At 40.6% G+C, this 24,724-nt stretch overlaps 1 protein-coding gene across 1 annotated transcript; it reads left to right on the top strand.

Moving 5' to 3' along the window:
- Positions 1-6,910: 6,910 nt before the first annotated feature.
- On the top strand, positions 6,911-13,622 carry LOC129276333 (uncharacterized). Its single transcript, XM_064109581.1, has 3 exons — positions 6,911-7,007; positions 7,698-7,986; positions 12,014-13,622. The coding sequence occupies exons 1-3, from the start codon at positions 6,915-6,917 to the stop codon at positions 12,658-12,660; spliced, it is 1,029 nt and encodes a 342-aa protein (XP_063965651.1). The 5' UTR covers positions 6,911-6,914; the 3' UTR covers positions 12,661-13,622.
- Positions 13,623-24,724: the final 11,102 nt, after the last annotated feature.

Below are 24,724 nucleotides of genomic sequence, written 5' to 3'. Positions count from 1 at the left end.
ACCATTATTTTTATTTTAACCACATTTTCTCATCGGCGGTTCAGGCTTTAGCAGTTGCAATGCGTATAGATCTATAGCGCGCAGTGCAAAACATGCGATCCAAGTTTTCCATGAACTTGAAATCAGCGAAAAATTACGGAATTCTATCTAATGAAACTGTAGATATCACATTTTATTCAAGTTCAACTCTCGATAAACATGATGTTTATTATTTTCCGACTGTGCTATGGGCGGGGATGGATTGACATGAAATTGTATTATTTTAGTAATGGTTCAACCATAGGTTTGTGAAAGTTAGAGTTGCTTTATTGAATCCAAGGCCAGGGGTTTAAAAAATATAAAGTTGGTTTAGAGCCCATGAGAGATGAAACTTAAAGGAACAATCGCTACTAAAACTATGGGGGAGGGGTGCTTTCAGAAAGTCTTTCTCACGTGACCCAGAGACAATTGAGGGAGGTTTCCTAGCAAGGAGATATAGATAAGAAGCTGATTTATCCATTTTGGGGATGGGGTGCTTTCAAAAAGTCTTTCTCACGTGACCCAGAGACAATTGAGGGAGGTTTTCTTGTCAGGAGTTATACATTGTAGATAAGAAGCTGATTTATCCATTTTGAGGACTTTTGACAGCATAAAATATCATAATAGACCCTCCCGACAGCATAAACTTAAAGGAATATAAAGAATATGTCACGGCTGTGAGATACGTGTACAACGCATATAGGGAGTTTGGGGGGGGGTGTCTGTTTAAGTGGCTCTCACATGACTTTGCGGGAAGTGACTGAGCTGAAATTGCCAGAACCCGTAGAGAATGAGTTGTTTTATTTAATCCAAGAGTTTTTTAAATTTTGAAGGGGGTTTAGAGCCTATGGGAGTTGAAAAAGTAAAGGACAATATTAAAAATACTGATTAGGAAGAAGAAGAAGAAGAAGAAGAAGAAACGGAAGATGGTGAGGACGAGGAAAACAAGGATTTTGAGCATGAATGAAGTTTGACCTACAATGACTTCTGTGTGACCTTTGAACCCATGCCTGAGTGCACGACAAGTTGGCGTACTACGCCAGGGCCATTGCCTGAAAGTCCCATTGAAATCCATGAAAGAATAGGGAGTCGAGGGCCACGGTTAACATTTTGTACACAGGCGCACGGACGGAGGGACGGACACACGAACGGAGCCCGTTTCACAGTCCCCTTTCGAACGTTGTTTGGTGGGGACAATAATTTGGATGAATATGATTGCTCACATTCCATAAATGCTCGCCTGTAGACGGAATTGAATGTTTAAACGCCTACAGTTTACCTTTGTGTACGAAATTGAATGCTCTTCACCTGATTTTCTAAGTTGAGTGGTGTTATTTCAATTCAGTTTGAAAAAAGTTAGCGATCGCACGATGAAAAAAAAAAATAACTTTGAACGAAATTATTTGTTAATTGAAAGATGATCCTGATCGTCATTCTGGGTCACGTGAGAAAGACTTTCTGAAAGCACCCCACCCCCATAGTTTTAGTAGCTATTCTTCCTTTAAATTTCATCTCCCATGGGCTCTAAGCCCCCTTTAAATTGTTGAAACCTCTTGGATTCAATAAAACAAGTCTTTCTCTACGGGGTCTGACAATTTCAGCTCAATTACTTAACGCAAAGTCACGTGGGAGCCATTTAAACAGACACCCCCCCCCCCCCCACCTCAAACTCCCTAGATCCCATCGGCCATGCCACTCTAACGCTCTAAATAATTTATCCCCCTAAAATCCCAGGAGGTACATACTATAGGGATGATATGAATTATCCCCTGCCATTCATCCCTCACCCCCCCCCCCTCGATCATGTCGGGGCCCTCATATCCCCTTCCCCTCATTTTCATTTCATTTCATTTATTTTCCACAAACAATAATACAAAAACAAACATATTGAATACATTCATGAAATTTGCAGAACATAATTATTTTTCATACGAACATAAATTATACAATGCTCATAGTTAAGAATAGGTAATAAATAATGTCAAATGATGTTGTTTATAGGGTTAAAGAAGGCACAAATAATGACATGCATTCATATTTAATCACTATACTGATAATGTGGAGGAACCTACTAAAGAAGCAAAATGCTTTTCCCCAAAAGAAAAGTAAAATATTGCTACATGTACATAAAACACGCATAACACACATTCCCACACAAACGAAAACACACACACACACACACACACGCACACATATGTATACATACACAAATACGAACACATATTTATACACAAACGCTGTTAAAACAACAACATACAATAAGAAACAAAACAAAACACACAAACTGACAAAACTCACCAAAAAACGGACCCTTGTCAATAAATGCCTAGATCCCACCGGCCATTCCACTTGAACGCTCTAAATAATTCATTCCCCTCAAACCCAGGAGGCATATTCTATAGGGTTGATATGAATTATCCCCCCCCCCCTCCCGATCATGTCGGGGCCCTCACATCCCCTTCCCCTTATGGGACCCTTGTCAATAAATATATAGATCCCACCGGCCATGCCACTTTAACGCTCTAAATAATTAATCCCCCTAAAACCCAGGAGGTACATACTATAGGCGGGATAATATGAATTATCCCCTGCCCCTCCCCCCCCCCCCCCCTCGATCATGTCGGGGCACTCACATCCCCTTCCCCACTTGTCATTAATGTCTAGATTCCACCGGCCATGCCACTTTAACACTCTAAATAATTTATTCCCCTAAAACCCAGGAGGTACATACTATACGGCTAATATGAATTATCCCCTGCCCCTCCCCCCCCCCCCCCAATCATGTCGTGGCCCTCATATCCGCTTCCCCTTATGGGACCCTTGTCAATAAATGAGTAGATCCCACCGGCCATGCCACTTTAACGCTCTAAATAATTTAACCCCCTAAAACCCAGGAGGTACATACTATACGGCTAATATGAATTATCCCCTTCCCCTTCCCCTACCCCCCCCCCCACCCGATCATGTCCGGGCCCTCACATCCCCTTCCCCTTATGGGACCCTTGTCAATAAATGCCTAGATCCCACCGGCCATGCCACTTTAACACTCTAAATAATTTATTCCCCTAAAACCCAGGAGGTACATACTATACGGCTAATATGAATTATCCCCTGCCCCTCCCCCTACCCCCGATCATGTCCAGGCCCTCACATCCCCTTCCCCTTATGGGACCCTTGTCAATAAATGCCTAGATCCCACCGGCCATGCCACTTTAACGCTCTAAATAATTTAACCCCCTAAAACCCAGGAGGTACGTACTACAGGCGGGATAATATGAATTATCCCCTGCCCCCCCCCCCCCCCTCTCGATCATATCGAGGCAGTCACAGCCCCTTCCCCCCCTTGTCAATAAATGCCTAGATCCCACCGGCCATGCCACTTTAACACTCTAAATAATTTATTCCCCTAAAACCAAGGAGGTACATACTATACGGCTAATATGAATTATCCCCTGCCCCTCCCCCTATCCCCGATCATGTCCAGGCCCTCACATCCCCTTCCCCTTATGGGACCCTTGTCAATAAATGCCTAGATCCCACTGGCCATGCCACTTTAAGGCTCTAAATAATTTAACCCCCTAAAACCCAGGAGGTACGTACTATAGGCGGGATAATATGAATTATCCCCTACCCCGCCCCCCCCCCCCTCTCGATCATATCGAGGCAGTCACAGCCCCTTCCCCCCTTGTCAATAAATGCCTAGATCCCACCGGCCATGCCACTTTAACACTCTAAATAATTTATTCCCCTAAAACCCAGGAGGTACATACTATACGGCTAATATGAATTATCCCCTCTAAGTAATGGTTGAATTATCAAATCTGGACTTTGTTGGCTTGCCATAGTCAATACTCGGTGTTGTACATTAGGTCTACGCTGAAGTTAGCGATCAAAAAAACCCACCAATAATTTATACCCCTAAAACCCAGGATTAAAAGTTTTGTGACTGGAAGGTGAAATTATTACATTGCGAAAAACCTTTATGGTCGCATGTGTGGCCATGGCCGTATGGATCGACACAGACTGAAGCCATTGGTCTAAGTTTATCATGGGTACTCCGGTTAGCATTGAAATCAGCTTATTTCATCTATCTAAGGTATCCTTGAGGTAAAAAAAGTTCCATAATCGATTTTTTTTTAAACAAATTTACCATAATTTTAGAGGAATTACTCACATTTTTGGCTCGCATCTTGGTGGCTACGTTGAAACTTTCAATTTCCAGTCATTTGGTCAGTCCCGCGCGTACAATTCTGTGAGTTACGCGTATTTTTTATAGTGCGCAGCGCGCAGATGAACGTCCAGTTGCAGAGAAGGCTGCCCCTACCATAGCTACGGATAGCTCTGTGGAATAGCTTTTCATAAAAGCTGAAATTTAAGGGTCAGCCTGACATGGAGAGCGGCAAAACGCACATGTCAATGTGGATATGACTCGAGACTTAATTATAATAACAAAACAGAGAAAATTCACCTTTCTGACCTCTCTTGGAGACGAGTGACCTTGGTCGTAAACTTCCGTTGATTGTCAAAATGAAGACGATTCAGTTCGGCGACATGTTGAAATCCCGATGATAGCCTTTGTCAAGACTTCTGTTACACGCGCACGACAGAAAGTATGATGGGAGGTCTAAGGTCTGCGCACCTAAAGTTTCAGCTTGAAAAGATCATGAATTTTATGAATATGGTATTCAATATTAATCTGATGTTATCACAAATATTCTAAAGAGTTTGTATGAGAAAAATCTCGGCAAAATCTGACCAAGAACAATTTAATTTTCGATGAAATATAAACCCCTCTCAATTTTGCATTCCAAAAGATTGGGCACCCTTCTCTGCATCCCATTCACTTTGCACGCAGTTGGTGTGATTCAGGAAAAAGACTTCATTTCACCGAGCACGCGAGTTATACCGCGTCTGTCAATGGTGCGCAGAGGAGCCTCCCGGCGCAGAGAAGGCTGCCCCTACCATACAGTTAGTTGTACCTGGAACAATAATTTGTTCAAATTGCATAGGTGCTTCTTCAGAGGAAAAGGGGTAATGGGGTTTGAGGTGGCGGTGCCCTATTAACTCAGATGCGTAGCGAGTGGGGCGGAGGGGGGGGGCACACCCCCGCAAAAATCGCCAAAAGAAAATAAAATGAAAGTAAAACTAAAGGGGGCGGGAAAATGTGAAAAACATTTTCTTTTGGTTATTTTTTTTTTGCTTGTCAGCTCTACGACGGAATGTTATGTACAATTTTTTTTCTCTCTCTCTTTTATTCTATTTTTTTTTTGGGGGGGGGGGAGGGCTTGTCAGCCGACGGACGGGAATGGAAGACCTTTCTTTTCTTTCTTTTTTATCACGATGATATTCTTCGTCACGACGTGTGGAAACATAATTTCGGGAACATAATTTGGTCAAAATGCTAGGAGCTTCTTCGGAGGAAAATGGGGGGGGGGGTCTGTGGTGCCCATTCTATTAAAGCATAGGGATGTTAAATTCTCTGATCGAGTGTTTTATAAATCCAAGAGAGGACTATAATGGTTGCTTAAAAATTTCTTAACTAAAGCAGTCTATGGGAGCTAGTGCAGATTTTAATATGATCACAGGGGTCTTTAAGCAGCAAATCACAGCCCACCATGAACTTTTAAATGTTCACTTAATTCAGTATTCATAAGGTTGATGATCGCGTCAAACACCAGACAGCTATGCATGCTTGCGGTTAGGCAATCTATCTTATCTATGATATGAGCTTGTTGGGCTCAAAGGCAAATATAAATGGAAAATCTCAATGGTACTGAACAAATTTAGAATTCTAATAATTTTGCTTGTTCTCTCATTTCTGGTTTCACACCTCTCCCCTTCTTACTCAGTCTCCTTTCTTACCTCCTTTCTTTCTCCTCTCCCCTCTCATCTTTCCCACTCTCCCCTCCCCTCCTCTCCCCTGGTACTGAACAACGAATTTGAAATTATGGTTATTTTGTTTCTTTTATTGTTGCCCTCTCTTTTCTCAGTGCTTCCTCTTCCCTTCTCACTCAGTCTCTCCTTTCCTCTCCCCGCCGATGCCAAAACATTTGGTGTTTGGCTCCCTCCACTTGATCAATTTTAGACATTTCAAAAATAATGAAAATGCACAGTCTCGAAATTTCGAAAACGTGCTTCAGATTTTTATTTTTGAAAACTTACGCACTAAGTGCAGTAATTAGTAAGGATTATAAGCCTAATTCAGTGGCTCAACCAGCAGGGGGAAGGGACAGACTGCTCCCCCGGACGAAAAAAATGGTAGAAAAGGGTGAAAAATCTTGTAAAATCGACCATTTTTAGAAAAGATTCATTTTGATTCGATTCCAATTCATTTTTTATCCCTAAAACCCATTTTGATTCAATTCAAATTCAATATACTGTTTATTAGAAAATGCACAGTCTCGAAATTTCGAAAACGTGCTTCAGATTTTTATTTTTGAAAACTTACGCACTAAGTGCAGTAATTAGTAAGGATTATAAGCCTAATTCAGTGGCTCAACCAGCAGGGGGAAGGGACAGACTGCTCCCCCGGACGGAAAAAATGGTAGAAAAAGGTGAAAAATCTTGTAAAATCAACCATTTTTAGAAAAGATTCATTTTGATTCGATTCCAATTCAATATACTGTTTATTAGAAATTATATAAAACCTAGCTGGATAGAGTCACTGTTGGGACTAGTACTACACATGATAGAGAGTGGAGTCATGCTCAGCAGGACTAGCTAAAATCCAAACCATTGGAGCCATGAAATCTTGGAATTAAGTGTTTTTGATGATGACATACCTCCATGTAAGGTATTTAATCTTATTTGAAAAAATCAGACCATGCACCTTTAAAAGTGAAGTGGATAGACTTTTAAGATTGCATTTTTCATTTCCTAACTAACAGCGAGTCAACATGGCAAAGAGGCTGAGAGAGGCAATCCCTGACGAAGACTATGACTTACTGAGTTTTCCCAGCTTATCACAGGAGAGATCATGTTCTCCACAGGTATGTTAACTCTAAATAGTACTGATAAACAAGGTACTGGCTGTGTATGTCCGGTGTTGCGATCAAGAATAGGCATACCATACCCTCTGCGTGTCGTAAGAGGCGACTAAATCATGTTTTGAGAAGGGCTTTAGAATTGGAGGTGGATGGTTTGAGAAGGAGGGGACGGCCAAAGAAGACGTGGAAGAAGCAGGTAGAGGAGGAGAGTAAAAGGGTTGGGCTGAAGAAGGAGGATGCGTTTAATCGGGTAAGGTGGAGGGACGGGGTAAGGGCGATTGCTGTGAGAATGAGGTTAATCCGGCCAACCCCGTTTACGGGGACAAAACCGGATTTAAAACTCTGGTTTACTACTACTACTACTTGCTTACTTGATCCCGTAATTGTTAGGTCGTGGGGCACCTTTGATGACAACTTGACCATCCTCCTCCAGCTGAATCTATTCTCCACTGCCCTCTGTGAGGTTGCGAAGTCTAGACCAGTCCATTCACAGATGTTATCTTTCACAAAAACAAGTTATGGCCATATATTTGGTGCTGGGAAATCTCATGTTTACGCTCTACGACGTAACGGACACCCTAGCTTACTGAAAATTAGCCATTGTTATTTAAACATCTCTTGGGTCATTTTTATCAAGATTATACTTTTTGTTTGTAATAAAAATAAAATATTCATTTTTTTTTTATATTTCAGCCTTCAGTAAACTACAGGTGTCCACATGTGAAGATTGATGGTATTGTCGATAGCTCTGTATGGCACAACTTTAGCAAGAGCTGGGGTAACATTTTGCCTGTTAGTGCCAATTTCAATGATGGGGAAGCCGAGCCGTTAACGATAAACACGTGGTCCCATGATCTTCAACCGGTTAAGAGATATATGACAGACGCATATACGGAGAGAGCAAAAGCTGTCATGAACCCACTCAGCAAACTCAAATATGATGTTACGAGCCAGAGGTGGTGCACACAAACTGAAACTGAAAGTAAGTCTTTTTACCTATCCTGTGGAAATTAATTTAATGGGGCGATTGCGGAATATAGCCCATACCTGCTAGTCTTTTTACAAGACTGCTCTAACCCAAACCAAAACCCTAACCCTAATGTCCGTAAACAAGACTTGAACTCAAGTCTAGCTAGTGTGGGCTACATTCCGTTAAATTTTGCGCCAGTTTAATAAATATGGCATACATTTTAGCAGGGTTGGTTTCAACCATCTCATATGGCAATCGTGCCTTCTCTGTTGCCGCTCCATACCCATGGAATCCGATTCCACTCTCTATCTGTAGTGCGGACACTGTTAATCATAGGCGCCGGAAGTGGGGGGGCAGGGGGGGCGGCCGCCCCCCCAATCGAAAACTTGGGGGGGCAAACATATCGTTTTGCCCCCCCAATAATTTTGACAACTTAAAAAAGGATAATATGCATAAAACAATACGTAAAAAAGAGTCTACTAAATCATTAGAAACCGTCAATTAAATACAAAATTATATTATACAATTGAAAATGTCCGCAATATAGATCAAATTCAGGGTTACCACTCTCCAGACGAGAGTCTGAATTCAGACTTTGTCATGCAATTGTTATCTATCATGCTTTGTCCACTATTATTTTTTGGTGCACATAAAGGTGTATTACATTGTCCTGAATATTACGATTTTCAGACTTTTTGGAGAATATCAAGTGGCATCCCTGGTCGAACTTTAACAAAGATTCAAGATTATTCAATCATTTCTGAAAGCAATGTTATAAAATGCATTTTTATTTCAGATCAATACATGAAAAAACTAACATGGAAGAAACATCCAACATTCCATAACTTTGAACCATATTCATCCGTTGCTAATTCCAAAATAACCATAATTTTTAGGATATTTTATGTCAGGGATGAAATATATTAGATAGATGGCAACAGATCGAATGGACACACATTCAATTTAACAATCATGGTCCATGCTTTTTTTTTGGGGGGGGGGCAGTTTTGCATTCTCGTTTCCAGAGGCCCAAACATAGAAGTTTGTGGTCCGGATTAGTTGCCCAATCGGGCCATCAGATTCATAATTTTGCTTAAATCTGGTAACCCAAAGCCAATTTCCGATGACCTCGGGTCACAGCTAATATCGAGCCCTGATTATTTAACAACAAATAATGTAGGTTTTCCCGCCCAATTTATCACCTTTTTATTCAATTTAGGGTAAAGCGAGATACATTTTTTTAAAGTGCTAAATTGGGCGGGGAAACCTATACATTGTTCACAATTTCAGTAATTGTGATTCGTGAACTTTTGTAAGAACACACATATCAAATAATTAAGGTGATTCATCAAAACTCGGAATGCATTTGCTCTCATGAATAAAGTTTACATTTCCTTCAGTGTTCTAGAGTGGGTCAAATGTTAACGAAATCTTGGGTTTGTTTTAATTATGATGTGATGATTTAGAAAGTGATCTTATCTAAGCAAGGTCAACACATTAAAAAACCTAACATGGAAGATTAAGGGGAAAATACCCAACAGTTCTTTACCTTCTGAATTTATACAGCATATAAATTGTATTCACCATCTGCTAGTTCCAAAATTGTTGTTAGGGGTAATAACAGATTAAACTGTTGCCAACACCTCGAATGGGTACTTATTCAATTTTATAACAATAAAATATTATTCACAATTCACAAAAACAGTAATTGCGATTTGTGAACTTTGGTAAGAACACACAGCTTTAATCGTATCTTTATGGTGATCAATAAAAACTCGAAACAAGTTTGCTCTCATGAAGAAATTTTACATTTTCTTCAGTGTTCTAGTGTGGGTCGAATCTTGACTAAATTTCAAGTTTGTTTCTATCAGGAAGTGATGTTTTAGAAAGCGATCTTAATTTATGATATAAGTTTCAAGTTTCACTGCTCAAAGGTCATGATAATTATGAGAACTTCAAAATTTTATCCAGCCAATTTTAATACAAAAAAATATTAATATCGCTTGACAAAATAATTATATTGATTTTCACATTTGACGGTTTCGAGTTAACTGGGCCATTTGATAGCCAGATGACTAATTTGATTTAAAAATGTGACATTGAACGCCAAAGCTCGATAAACCGAGCATTCGATTTAATAGCCAGATCCGGGATTTTTTATTCGGAAATTATTCTCGCTTTATGCGAATTTGAATCAAAAAAGTTACATTGGGCAGGAATACCTCACAGAGTATTACAGAAACCTTTTTACTAATAGCGGTAGTTCCAAAATAACTACAGGGATAATTAAATATACATTTGACATCATACAAATCATGGTTACATATTTGATTTAAATTAAATAAGATCATTAACTTATTCACAATAGGTATTGTTAACTTGCTAAAAGGGGCCAGTCATTAAGGCTCTGGTTTTTATGTAAAGCGATAACATGAGACAAGAATGATTAATAAACTTGGAAGGAATCATAGATTCCATGTATCTCTAACAGATGACCCAAGCTAGTCTTCATCTCTCTTTTTGTATAGAATTTTGATCGTGTTCAGTATTGTGTTCGAGAGTGTGTATTGGGAGTAAGGGGAGTCGATCTATCAAGAAATACAAAGCATTGGGGGCAAGCCATTGTTTGCAAACAATGCTTGCCACCCCAATGCTTTGTATTTTCCTGAAAGATCGACGCGCCTGAGTGCATCCGCGTATTGGATTGTGTTTACAGTGGAACCCCTTTATAACAAAGTCGTTTATAAAAAAATTCCTCTTATAACAAACTAATTTGACGGGGTTAAACTCTTTATATTCCTTTGTTTTTTAACCCTGATATAACAAAGTTCTGATATAACAAAAGGATTTCCAAGGCAAACGGGCCTTCGTTATAACGAGGTTTCACTTGATTAATTTAACAAATGTCTACTTCCCGGTAGGTTTATAGAACCCGGTGGACCCGGTCTGAATGACATATCGCCGAAAACAACAAATGTGTGTCTTTGTGGTGGGGGTCACTCCGACTCACTCTCGTATCTTCCCCTTGACGTGTTTTTAGCCTCAGTACAAAATACAACCCTTAACAGTAATTTCAGAGGGATTATTGCCCCAATTTACCCCTTAATACAGGGTGTTTTTTTTTCGGAATTTCTTGCAATACACCCACTTTTAACAGCTTTAAAACTCCTTTCCTATAGCATGTACTATCAAACCTTTTGTTTGGTTTTTTGCTTGACAGCTGATTCAAAAATCATCAAAATATGTAGGAGCCCCCCCCCCCAACTGGCGTAAATCCCGGACGCATGTCTATTCATTAGAGGGGGGGGGGGGGTGACACAATAGATCACCCCCCCCCCCGGAACAATACATTCCGGCCGGGATCTACGCCCATGCCCCCCCCCCCCCCCCCCCCGATCATTAGCTTTCCGGTTGTGGGCAACCACCCGGAAAATGTGTCGGAGTCTCTCCCCCCCCCCCCCCCTACTCATCAGCTTTCCGGTTCTGGGCACACGCGCGAAAAATATGCGTCGGAGTCCCCCCCCCCCCCCCCCCCCCCCCCCGCTTATTATCAGCTTTTCGTTATTGGTGCACCCTCCCGAAAAAAAATCCTGGTTACGGACCTGGTGCCGACGGACATGAGCCCCCCTTAGATTTTTTGCCCCCCCAATCCAAAACTGCTTCCGGCGCGCCTGCTGTTAATTCATTCAAATGTCAACTTGCTCTAGTCCTTTTGACACCCATATTAACGATGAACGCCACAATAGTAGGGGGTGGTAAAATCCAAGGTCAAAATTTGAAGACGTCCATTTGGGAAATGATTAACACTATCAATACAAGCATTTTGACACCAAAAGTAATGTTATATCTCTCAAATAACCCTCCACCCCTTGAAATTCAAAATTAACACCAAAAACTGCTACAAATGGAAACATTTGACTCACAGTGGCATGTAGAAAACTTAGGAAGATGCCAGCTGGCTGGTGTCCACGCATTTTAACCGCCATGATGAGGATTTTTCATGTTTTGTTTTTGTTTCTTTTTCTTTTTTTCTTTTCAGGTTCAGTCAAGGACAGCAGATATTTGGACGCGTTCAAATGCAACATGGCGAATTCGAAGGGCAGGAACTTCATCCAAACTATGCTCACACAATTCTATGACATTGAAAACAAAGCTGGAAATGTAATCGTTGAAAACATAGGAGGAGCTGCAAAATCCTCCGATGCTGCCAGATTTCTTCACTTTCATGTGAGTAAAAGGGAGCCAGATGGTTCTCCCACAAGGAAGTCAACACGCACTTCTCGTCCACCTCCTTCACCAGAAAAGGAACGTTTGACAGACCTTCAGAGATATTTTGTGCCAGACCTTGTAATGTTAACTGGTCAAACAGGACAGAAAATTCATGAAGTATTGACTGTAGAGGTTAAATCAGGGAAGGTGCTTCTTGAGATTGACGAAACCCAGTTGAAATATATGATGCTGCCATTAGTGATAGAGCAGAATGTAGCCGTAGGCTTATTGATCTGTGCAAATATGGCTACAATCCTGAAAGCGCGGGTAGATGGAGGAGAAATAATGTATGGATCAAAAAGCTTCTCCTTCTGTAGTGACCATCTTGATGAGGACATGGCAACCGTTCTGGCAGAGCTTAATGCTCATATTCTTGATTGCAAATCTTACGTGAGCGAAAATCTTAAGTTTCCCTGAAACTTAAGAGAATCTTATCTGCATGCAGGACACCAAATATCTTACAAAACTGCACAACATTTATAATAATTCAGAGTGAAAAATACTTTTCAACATACTTAATTGCTGCACTCTGTTCAAAACACAAAAGAGATTGCCTGTACCTGCCGTACGAGTTGCGCTGCACGTGATTATAAAAATGAAAGTGATACAAAAAAATGCCTTAAAACCTCAGAAGATTAAAATTTTACACATTAGAAAATATTCTGTCTAAGAAGCTCACCGGAACAACGTTGCAGTTGTAAAACCTGTCACGTCTTCCAAGGATGAAACCCAGGGTGATGAAGTTGTACGAGAACCTGTCGCGTCTTCCAAGGTTGAAACCCAAGATGGTGAAAAAGATGAAATGGCCTCTCGACCTCTTTTATATCATGTTAGGGATCCGTCAACCAAAAGAAACGTGCTCGCAAGTATTATTACTTTGCGAAAACACAACCCAGATGACCGGTTTGTTATGAAAACAACCACAGGGCGCACAAAATTGCAGTCAGGATTCGAGTCTATTTTCTGAATCTCTTCAGTTTCTCCATCGTCACTACCTCTCTCTTGATTGGTGTATGAAAGCCCTTAGGCAAGTTGCCCATGAATTTATGTGCCATTCCTTGGCCAATGGCGAGAGCATCATCCACATTCACTTCTTCGGGTGCCACTCTTCCATTGATAATGTGGACTCGCATGTGGACTCGCCTGTGGACTTGCCTGTGGACTCGGGTGAAGATGCAACCAAAATCGCCCAAAAGGAGACGGCAGCATTCTTAAAAGCGGTTCAGGAACCTGCAGTTGAACAAGGTTTTAACCAGCGTCGTACTAAACAGGGAAAGTTTGAAAATAAATCCCCGGATTCATTGAGGTGGAGTGGCGTTCTCAAAAGGGTAGGCATGGAAACAGAGCCCATGCTAAAAAAGTACAAAACACCACATAAATTATTTTTTAGGTGTGGTTGCAGTGTCAGATATCCAGCAAACCCCTATAGGACAATCATAAAACACGTCAGAAAACATCTTGATAATGATGAGACTTATCAAAATAAGTCATCATTTTTCCCTCAGAAATTTGTTTAAAAAGATTTAAATATGTTACAAGCAAATTTTTAAGCCTATTTTTAACTCATTTTTTTAAACCAAATTTCTAATGTCATTGTTTAACCCTCGTCCTACCAAGGTATTTCTTACTACATATGTTACTATCAATTTTCTAGCTGGTTATTGCTTGAAGGGGAGTGGGGGGAGAGCGGTCCCCAAAAATTATGAAGAACCCACCCCACCACGCCAAGGTGCTGTAAAACCTGTCACGTCTTCCAAGGATGAAACCCAGGGTGATGAAGTTGTACAAGAACCTGTCGCGTCTTCCAAGGTTGAAACCCAAGATGGTGAAAAAGATGAAATGGCCTCTCGACCTCTTTTATATCATGTTAGGGATCCGTCAACCAAAAGAAACGTGCTCGCAAGTATTATTACTTTGCGAAAACACAACCCAGATGACCGGTTTGTTATGAAAACCCACAGGGCGCACAATGCGGGTCGCACTCTTTGCAGTCAGGATTCGAGTCTTCAAGCCAGCAGCTTCCTCCGGGGTCTGTCAAATGATTTAATGAAGGTTTCAGCAAAGTTCTTCAGTATTGTATTTCTTTGCCAAGATGTGTGGTAGATTGCTTCGTTACCATCGATTACTTCAAGATCCACTTGTTCCAGAGGAGTTTTTTTTGTTTGTTTTTTGTTTTATTCAATATGTAATTTACTTACTATAAAAAGAAATGTGCAGTGAAAACATATCACATTCTGTTTGAACTACGAAAGTACATCTCCGTCTCTCTGTGTCTGCAATTACTCCAACATTGACAGTAGACTTGAAAATGAATACATGTACTTAAGCTCACATGTATTACAACAGATAGTGATTGTACAGTCAGATACTGTTTCCGTTACATACATAGCAGTTAAAAGTAATTCATACATTGGACATGATTTGTTTGATCTTTTATCGCTAGCCTGCTGCCGAACCTCCTTCGGTTGATTGGTAAGGCTGAAGAAGGGTCATCACCTCTTGAAGTTTCATCCTGGTTTGTTCGTCTCCTGCTGGTATAACCAGCAGACTCAACAGTCCCCACCGTAGAGGGCATAGCTCTCCTCTATTCTAGAGGGATCTCGGCACAATTCTTTCCAACCAGGATTAAAATCCATCCGATTATCCCATGGATAAATGCCGCCAGATAGCGACAGACACCCTCAAAATACCTGGCCGCGAGCTCTCGTCTATTTTAGAGGGATTTCGGTACAATTTCCTTTGCAACCTGTTATTCACATGGAAAATTTTACTCAAATTGGAAGCAACATTTGTTCTTCTCTTGTACATGGGTCTTTCCATAAATAAAGGGGCCATTTTGTGCAGGACAGTGCTCATGTTTTTGTTATTTTTCAATGTGTCTGCCGCCAGATAGCGACAGACACCCTCAAAATACCTCGGCGCGGGCTCTCGTTTATTCTAGAGGGATCTCGGCACAATTCTCTCCAACCAGGATTAAAATCCATCCGATTATCCCATGGATAAATGTCGCCAGATATCGACAGACACCCTCAAAATACCTGGCCGCAAGCTCTCGTCTATTTTAGAGGGATCTCGGCACAATTCTCTCCAACCAGGATTAAAATCCACCCGATTATCCCATGGATAAATGCCACCAGATAGCGACAGACACCCTCAAAATACCTGGCCACGAGCTCTCGTCTATTTTAGAGGAATCTCGGCACAATTCTTTCCAACCAGGATTAAAATCCATCCGATTATCCCATGGATAAATGCCGCCAGATAGCGACAGACACCCTCAAAATATCTGGCCGCGAGCTCTCGTCTATTTTAGAGGGATCTCGGTACAATTTTCTCCATCCAGGATTAAAATCCATCCGATTATCCCACAGATAAATGGCGCCAGCTAGCAACAGACAGCCTCCATATACCGGACCCTGAGCTCTCCTCTATTCTAGAGGGATCTCGGCACAATTTTATGCATCCAGGATTATAATCCATCCGATTATCCCATAGATAAATGGCGCCAGCTAGCGACAGACAGCCTCGATATACCGGGCCCCGAGCTCTTGTCTATTTTAGAGGGATCTCGGTACAATTTTGTCCATCTAGGATTAAAATCCAACCGATTATCCCATAGATATACCGGGCCCCGAGCTCTCCTCTATTCTAGAGGGATCTCGGCACAATTCTCTCCAACCAGGATTAAAATCCATCCGATTATCCCATGGATAAATGCCGCCAGATTATGGGGGTCGGGTGCTTTCAGAGAAGTCTGTGTTATGTACTTTTTTGCGTACATAACACATATCTGCATGCAGGACACCAAATACAAAATCACGTGCAGCGCAACTCGTACGGCAGGTACAGGCAATCTCTTTTGTGTTTTGAACAGAGTGCAGCAATTAAGTATGTTGAGAATATGCATTTTAATTGATTGAAAAGTATGCTAAAGTGTACCCATGATTGGAGCCATGCACATGTGTATAACCTGCCGGCCAACCCATTGGGTTGCCGGACCTGTTTTTTTTTATCTTTTGTGTACTTGTCCTATATATTCTTTGATGTACGACTTGTTGTAGGGTTTTGTGAACATTGGTGGCATTTTGTCTTTAATCCCCTGTAATTTAAAACTACTGTTTAGTTACTTATTTTCAACTAGGTCATTTTATCTTAGGTGCCAACAAGAAGCATCTAAGAATCACAGACACACTGATCCATGATGCATTTCGAAAATAATTCTGAAAAACCAGTGTTTTGGATGTAACTGGACACCGTGTCCTTGTTACATCCACAACGTCTATTTTGAGATGTAACAGCACATCCGTGATTCCCTTGATGATAAATACATGCCTGGTTACTATATTGACTCTGTTGTTAATTCAATGCAACAAAACCCGGAACGAAAGAATACTGACTTCCAGAGTTTCTGATGAATGAAGCAGAATGTTGTGGATATAACGCGGTGTCCACCCTTTGTGACATTTAGGCGGAAACCGTTACATCCACAACATTCATCAGAAACTCGATCAGGGAAGGTTGCATTCCTTCGTTCATAGTTTTGCCTCATTGAACCATCAACATAACATACAGCAACCATGTAGGTTTTTGCTATGACAGGTATCATAGATGTGCTGGTGTATCTCAAAATAAAATTAAGTTGTTGTGGATGTAACGGGACACTGGTGTCCATATGCATTCACTCCTATGTTAAATTGTGTTTCTTTGTTAATTTTTTAGTTCCATGTAAATGGGTCTTTCCATAAATAAAGGGGCCATTTTGTGACATGTACAAAACTGTCACAAAATCAAAAACTTGTTAATTTGCTTTCAGTTGTGTTTTTTCATGAATAGTTAGCTAAGAGAGACCATTTCAAATGAATGTGGAATATCATTTACTGTTAATTCCATCAAAATTGCATCTGAAAGGCTTTGAATACTTTGAACGTGTAACAGAGAAACCAAAATGTTAAAAGTCATACTAAAAGCTAGACACTTATGACAGTGCTCATGTTTTTGTTATTTTTCATTAAAATAGTGATTTCAGTGTACATTAAGCAAAAAGAAATGAAAAAATAAATTCAATATTAATTTTTGTGCTGAAAATAAGATTTGCACGTGTAACGGTGTCCACCTGAGAAACCAAACCTTAAAAGTAAGAAATAAATCATTAGAGTTGGAGAACAATCCAAAAGTCATGTGATCTTTTTACAACTCTATAAGATGGTGCATTTAGGTACATTTCCCACCAAATTAATTTTAACCAAACCGTGTTATGCACTTAAAAAGCATGAACGTGTAACGCTTTTGTGAGAAACCAAACTGATCTGGGAATATTTGAAATTGCTATATTTCTCCTAATTTATCAAGTGCAATTCCTATTCCTGTGTGATCAAGTCTTAGGAGGAGGAAGCTTTCACAATGGCTTAAAATCAATTGATACTGACCATTATTGTTGCTGCTACACCAAGCACAACATTGCACGTGTAACACTTTTGTGAGAAACCAAATGTTACACGTGCATGAGAAACCAAACACATGTAACATTTGGTTTCTCACAAAACGTGTTACACGTGCAATGTTGTGCTTGGTGTAGCAGCACCAATAATGGTCAGTATCAACTGATTTGAAGTCATTGTGAAAGCTTTCTCCTCCTAAGACTTGATCACACAGGAATAGGAATTGCAGTTGATAAATTAGAAGAAATATAGCAATTTCAATATTCCAAGATCAGTTTGGTTTCTCACAAAAATGTTACACGTGCATGCTTTGAAAGTGCTTTAAACAGTTTGGTTGAAATTAATTTGGTGGGAAATGTAACATAAATGCATCATTTTATAGAGTTGTAAAAAGATCACATGACTTTTGGACTGTTCTCCAACTGTAATAATTTATTTCTCATCAATGAACCTAGTGTATCATTATAATTTATTTATTGAAAATTAATTAACAGTGTGAAGTTAGGATTGAAAACATGCATTATGTGGTATATATGCAAAATGTCACAATATTTTCCCCAAAAAGCCTTTATGTTCTTATGGTAGCTTTGGGTATGGGCAATATGATTCTAAGACAAATATTGCTGAAAATGTAGCAATTAGGTGGCAATCCTCCCTAAAAGTTAAAAAATGACTGTATTTACCACTGGCCCCTTTATTTGTGGAAAGACCCAAATCGGTTCTTATATGCTGTGTTATGCGTGTATGATTGAATAAAAAAATACTTGAAAATATAAAAATTATGGCAGTTGTTTCATTGACTGACTTATTCATCTGAAATTTAAAGCACATGCTTGTAGCATTCTACACATTTTGTTTGTTTAATTTTCCTGCTTTATTGTGTTTTGCTTGTGGCTTGCATTTCACAAATTTTACAGGTTATCTGTTAAAGTGAATAAGATTTCTATAGAATAAAAATATAGAATTCTGGAGTCTTCTGCAAGCATGTTGCATTTAAATTTTTGTTTTATTTTAATTGATTCACTATTTACAGGAAATCTTTTATAATAATCTTGGAAAATTTACATTTCTGTTGAATTAAAGGAACTTTATGTAAACCCACAACCTGGGCCCACAACCAGGCACTTTTCTGTCTATATTTCATACAGAAAAATCGTATTTAATGCATGCAGAAAGACAGCCTCGATATACCGGGCCCCGAGCTCTCGTCTATTTTAGAGGGATCTCGGTACAATTTTCTCCATCCAGGATTAAAATCCATCCGAATATCCCATAGATATACCGGGCCCCTCACTCTCCTCTATTCTAGAGGGATCTCGGCACAATTCTCTTCAACCAGGATTAAAATCCATCCGATTATCCCATGGATAAATGCCGCCAGATAGCGACAGACACCCTCAAAATACCTGGCCGCGAGCTCTCGTCTATTTTAGAGGAATCTCGGTACAATTTCCTCCATCCAGGATTAAAATCCATCCGATTATCCTATAGATAAATGGCGCCAGCTAGCGACAGACAGCCTCCATATACCGGACACCGAGCTCTCCTCTATTCTAGAGGGATCTCGGCACAATTCTCTCCATCCATTGTTAAAGGGGAGGTTCAGTAGTGGGGTAGAGGGCGCTTCAGGTTTCTAACTAATTTGGTCGGTAGGATGAAAACAACTATGAATATTGAAGCAGAATGATAGTTTAGGAAGAAATATGCCGTTGGTTTGAGGAAAATCCGTCCATAAACGGCTGAAATATGAAGAAAAAACGGTTCGAATAAAACGCGAGGATCCTCGCGTTTTAATCGAATTTGAAATTGACCGTTATTTACGTGCTGTGCGCTGATTGGGCGATTCGTGGGTAACACATATGTTAGACTTATGTCCATTATACGTTACCAGCCATATAACTACATATTTAAATAATATGTTATCCACATTTTGGGGGAAATAAAATATGAATGAATCGATCATAATATAATCGATTACAAAACTATTTCAACTAATTTAAACGCTAATTTTGTCTGGAAAAGTATCCACCTACTGCACCAAGAGGGCGCCCTGCCTAATTAGTTTTCCTACCATTACCAAACCTTAATGAATTTTTGATTGGCATGTTGGCAAGGTACTTTATTATTTGTAGACAAGAGGAGGGCACAGATAATGTCATAATTATGCCCAAAACAATTCCTAGAGGGCTTGACGCGGGGGGTAGTAGAAGTAGTAACAACATAATTGTAGTATGTTGAATAATTAACTCTCCACCTGGTCATCCTTAGCACGTCAAATTTACATCACGCCAAGTACATGCCAAGGCAAAGCCTTGGTGTGAATTTCATTAAAATCGGAGAGGGTCGGATTTTTTCTTTAAAAAAACTACCCCTTGACCAATTTTTACTGAAAATATTCGACTACCTCAGATTTTAACGAAATTTGGAGCAAATCGGGTCCATGGCGTGCTTATTAAATTTCTCAAGTCTCAAATGGGATCTCCTTCTGGTTACGGCACAAAACAATGTACTACCGACACTTACTACTTCTACTACATTTCCGATTAAACTGACAATAATGGGGTTTTCTGGCATCGTTACAGCTTTTTAGAGATATTTGAGGGCTGAAATGTGAAAAGGAGAATAACTTTTAATGAAATATAATTATTCTGAAAAAGGAATAGTTGTTACACATGATCCATATACCATATATATCACCTCCTGGGTTTTAGGGGGATTTATTATTTATGGCATAGTAGGGTAGGCCTGAGCTCATGGGATGATAGGGGTGATGAGGAGGAGAAGGGTGGGTAACCAAGGGGGTGTCACGTGATCAGATTAGGGGGCAGGGGGGGGGGTAACCACAGAAGTATAATACTGTATATATTACCTATATATACCATATATATCACCTCCTGGGTTTTAGAGGGATTTATTATTTATGGCATAGTAGGGTAGGCCTGAGCTCATGGGATGATAGGGGTGATGAGGAGGAGAAGGGTGGGTAACCAAGGGGGTGTCACGTGATCAGATTAGGGGGCAGGGGGGGGGTAACCACAGAAGTATAATACTGTATATATTACCTATATATACCATATATATCACCTCCTGGGTTTTAGGGGGATTTATTATTTATGGCATAGTAGGGTAGGCCTGAGCTCATGGGATGATAGGGGTGATGAGGAGGAGAAGGGTGGGTAACCAAGGGGGTGTCACGTGATCAGATTAGGGGGCAGGGGGGGGGTAACCACAGAAGTATAATACTGTATATATTACCTATATATACCATATATATCACCTCCTGGGTTTTAGGGGGATTTATTATTTATGGCATAGTAGGGTAGGCCTGAGCTCATGGGATGATAGGGGTGATGAGGAGGAGAAGGGTGGGTAACCAAGGGGGTGTCACGTGATCAGATTAGGGGGCAGGGGGGGGGTAACCACAGAAGTATAATACTGTATATATTACCTATATATACCATATATATCACCTCCTGGGTTTTAGGGGGATTTATTATTTATGGCATAGTAGGGTAGGCCTGAGCTCATGGGATGATAGGGGTGATGAGGAGGAGAAGGGTGGGTAACCAAGGGGGTGTCACGTGATCAGATTAGGGGGCAGGGGGGGGGGGGTAACCACAGAAGTATAATACTGTATATATTACCTATATATACCATATATATCACCTCCTGGGTTTTAGGGGGATTTATTATTTATGGCATAGTAGGGTAGGCCTGAGCTCATGGGATGATAAGGGTGATGAGGAGGAGAAGGGTGGGTAACCAAGGGGGTGTCACGTGATCAGATTAGGGGGCAGGGGGGGGGGGTAACCACAGAAGTATAATACTGTATATATTACCTATATATACCATATATATCACCTCCTGGGTTTTAGGGGGATTTATTATTTATGGCATAGTAGGGTAGGCCTGAGCTCATGGGATGATAGGGGTGATGAGGAGGAGAAGGGTGGGTAACCAAGGGGGTGTCATGTGATCAGATTAGGGGGCAGGGGGGGGGGGTAACCACAGAAGTATAATACTGTATATATTACCTATATATACCATATATATCACCTCCTGGGTTTTAGGGGGATTTATTATTTATGGCATAGTAGGGTAGGCCTGAGCTCATGGGATGATAGGGGTGATGAGGAGGAGAAGGGTGGGTAACCAAGGGGGTGTCACTTGATCAGATTAGGGGGCAGGGGGGGGGGTAACCACAGAAGTATAATACTGTATATATTACCTATATATACCATATATATCACCTCCTGGGTTTTAGGGGGATTTATTATTTATGGCATAGTAGGGTAGGCCTGAGCTCATGGGATGATAGGGGTGATGAGGAGGAGAAGGGTGGGTAACCAAGGGGGTGTCACGTGATCAGATTAGGGGGCAGGGGGGGGGGGTAACCACAGAAGTATAATACTGTATATATTACCTATATATACCATATATATCACCTCCTGGGTTTTAGGGGGATTTATTATTTATGGCATAGTAGGGTAGGCCTGAGCTCATGGGATGATAGGGGTGATGAGGAGGAGAAGGGTGGGTAACCAAGGGGGTGTCACGTGATCAGATTAGGGGGCAGGGGGGGGGGTAACCACAGAAGTATAATACTGTATATATTACCTATATATACCATATATATCACCTCCTGGGTTTTAGGGGGATTTATTATTTATGGCATAGTAGGGTAGGCCTGAGCTCATGGGATGATAGGGGTGATGAGGAGGAGAAGGGTGGGTAACCAAGGGGGTGTCACGTGATCAGATTAGGGGGCAGGGGGGGGGGGTAACCACAGAAGTATAATACTGTATATATTACCTATATATACCATATATATCACCTCCTGGGTTTTAGGGGGATTTATTATTTATGGCATAGTAGGGTAGGCCTGAGCTCATGGGATGATAGGGGTGATGAGGAGGAGAAGGGTGGGTAACCAAGGGGGTGTCACGTGATCAGATTATACGTATGCGCTGGCTGCTAGCGCGCATACGTACGGCCAGACCAAAACAGACAGGTTTTAGTTTTGATATCATCTTCTGTGATCCTTCGGTGCTCTTCTATATGTAGTCATTGGAGACATGCTCCAACTGTGTTGCTTTCATGAACAGCTGTAATATAATGCAACGATCTGATTGGTCAATACAAACTTGAGTTTGAGAAACGGAGTAGACTATTGAGATCTGGACCAGTTTTCTGTCGGTAAGTCAACTTTTTTCACCTTTATTTTTTATAATTTTGTAATTTTAATAGATCAGTAGGATTCTTCATTATTATGAAGAATCAGGGCAGAATCAGATTTGACTTCTTGGCTAAATGACGTACTTTTTAGTATGTCATTTTCAATTAAAAGGTGTAGAATGTACGATCGTGTGAGATCACGATTCTTCTTCTTCTTCTCCTTGTTCTTCCTCCGCTCTTTCGGAGATCAGCAGCTTAGAATACTGCGGCGATAGACAATTTCGATCACCAAATTTCAGACCAGAACTGGCAGAAGATTGGCTAGACATGTTGAGGACGACCAGTATATGGCCACTATGATTCGCCACACGGCTATAAAAAGTTACCGTTAGCCAGTCAGCTCATGAGCTGGCAGGTCCCCCTGCCTTGGTAATGAGCAAACACTACCAACACTATTCGTGGTCGTTTTGGATATCATTTTATACTTCAATTTCCTGTTATAAAATTCTCCATGAGCAGTCCAAAATTCGTTGTTTTAGAGTCATTGCATTGTTAGTTTTGGGCCACAGTTAATGAGCTAGCTTCTTTGTTATGTTAATACCATCTTTGTCTGCACACTTTAGAAAATATAACAATGGGGACAAAAGAGGTGTCCAGGCCAGGGTGTCTATACTAGCATCCTAACTGTCCTGGCAAATGCTTTTGTGTTAGTGCACAAAAGGATGGCGATTTCTAAAGCCACAAAAGGGTGGTGATTTCTAAAGCCACAAACAGGAGGCAAATTTCTAAAGCTACTGGGAGTTTCCCACTCTATAGATTTCACTTACATTCTTGAACTCCATGCTGGATTAACTTTGAGTTTGACTTAGATCAAGCCAAACTGCTGCAAAGTGATTGCAGTAACGAAATATTGTATAAGATGTATATGTCGGTGTCTCCCCCACCCCATCAGCTGTTGAAGGACTTTCACGACTTTCGAGGCTCAGCTGGCGGAGGCAGTTGCGATTTAAATCTCGTGCCCCCCCCCCTTAGGCTTATAAAAAAATGTATGGTAGATGTATGGTATGGTAAGATAACTAGCTCCCGACCATGCATGTAGAAACCGACCATGACAATTTCGCGCACAGAGCGCAAAGTGCACTTCACTGCGCGCTATATACGCATTGAAACTGCTAAAGCCTGAACCGCCGATGAGAAAATGTGGTTAAAATAAAAATAATGGTTCTCGATAAGCTACATTTTAGATGGAAATTTCCAGCAAATTTCTAATGCAATTTCAATATGCGATCTCCTACAACACGCCTTCTATGGGACTTGTTTACAATGCTTTGTCAATGGAAATAATGCCGGTCGGGAACAAAAGTAAGCAGTTTGAAAGGTAAGTGAATGACACGGCGCGATATGCATGGCGATATTTCCGAAAGTAGACAACAAATCGTAAACCAGTTTACATCATCTAAATTTGCAGCATTTACTCCTCAATCTGGTATACTTTTATTTCATGTTGCATTAATTTTCATTTCAATTATAGTCTACAAACCTTAGGTGGTCGGTTTGGGGGTTACACAATCATACCATACATCTACCATACATCTACCATACATTTTTTTGTAAGGCCCCCCCCCCCCCCCTATTTCAAATCCTGGATCCGCACCTGTTTATACATCTATAGACTATATATATATATAGAGTCAAAATAAGCATATTTTTACAACTGGCATATGGTTATCAATAAACTTGAGTGCATGTGTAAGGGTATTCACTATGGCATATCAAATACCCATTTCTACCTTAAGTAGGGTTTAGATATATAACTCTTCAAAATATCATTAAATATCATTGCTCAGCATAATAACATCCCCCAGTAT

This window comes from Lytechinus pictus, chromosome 14, assembly GCF_037042905.1.
Source record: "Lytechinus pictus isolate F3 Inbred chromosome 14, Lp3.0, whole genome shotgun sequence".
Classification (NCBI taxonomy): Eukaryota; Metazoa; Echinodermata; class Echinoidea; order Temnopleuroida; family Toxopneustidae; genus Lytechinus; species Lytechinus pictus.
The sequence above is the reverse complement of the archived record's forward strand: the minus strand, read 5'-3'. Positions and strand labels throughout refer to the sequence as shown.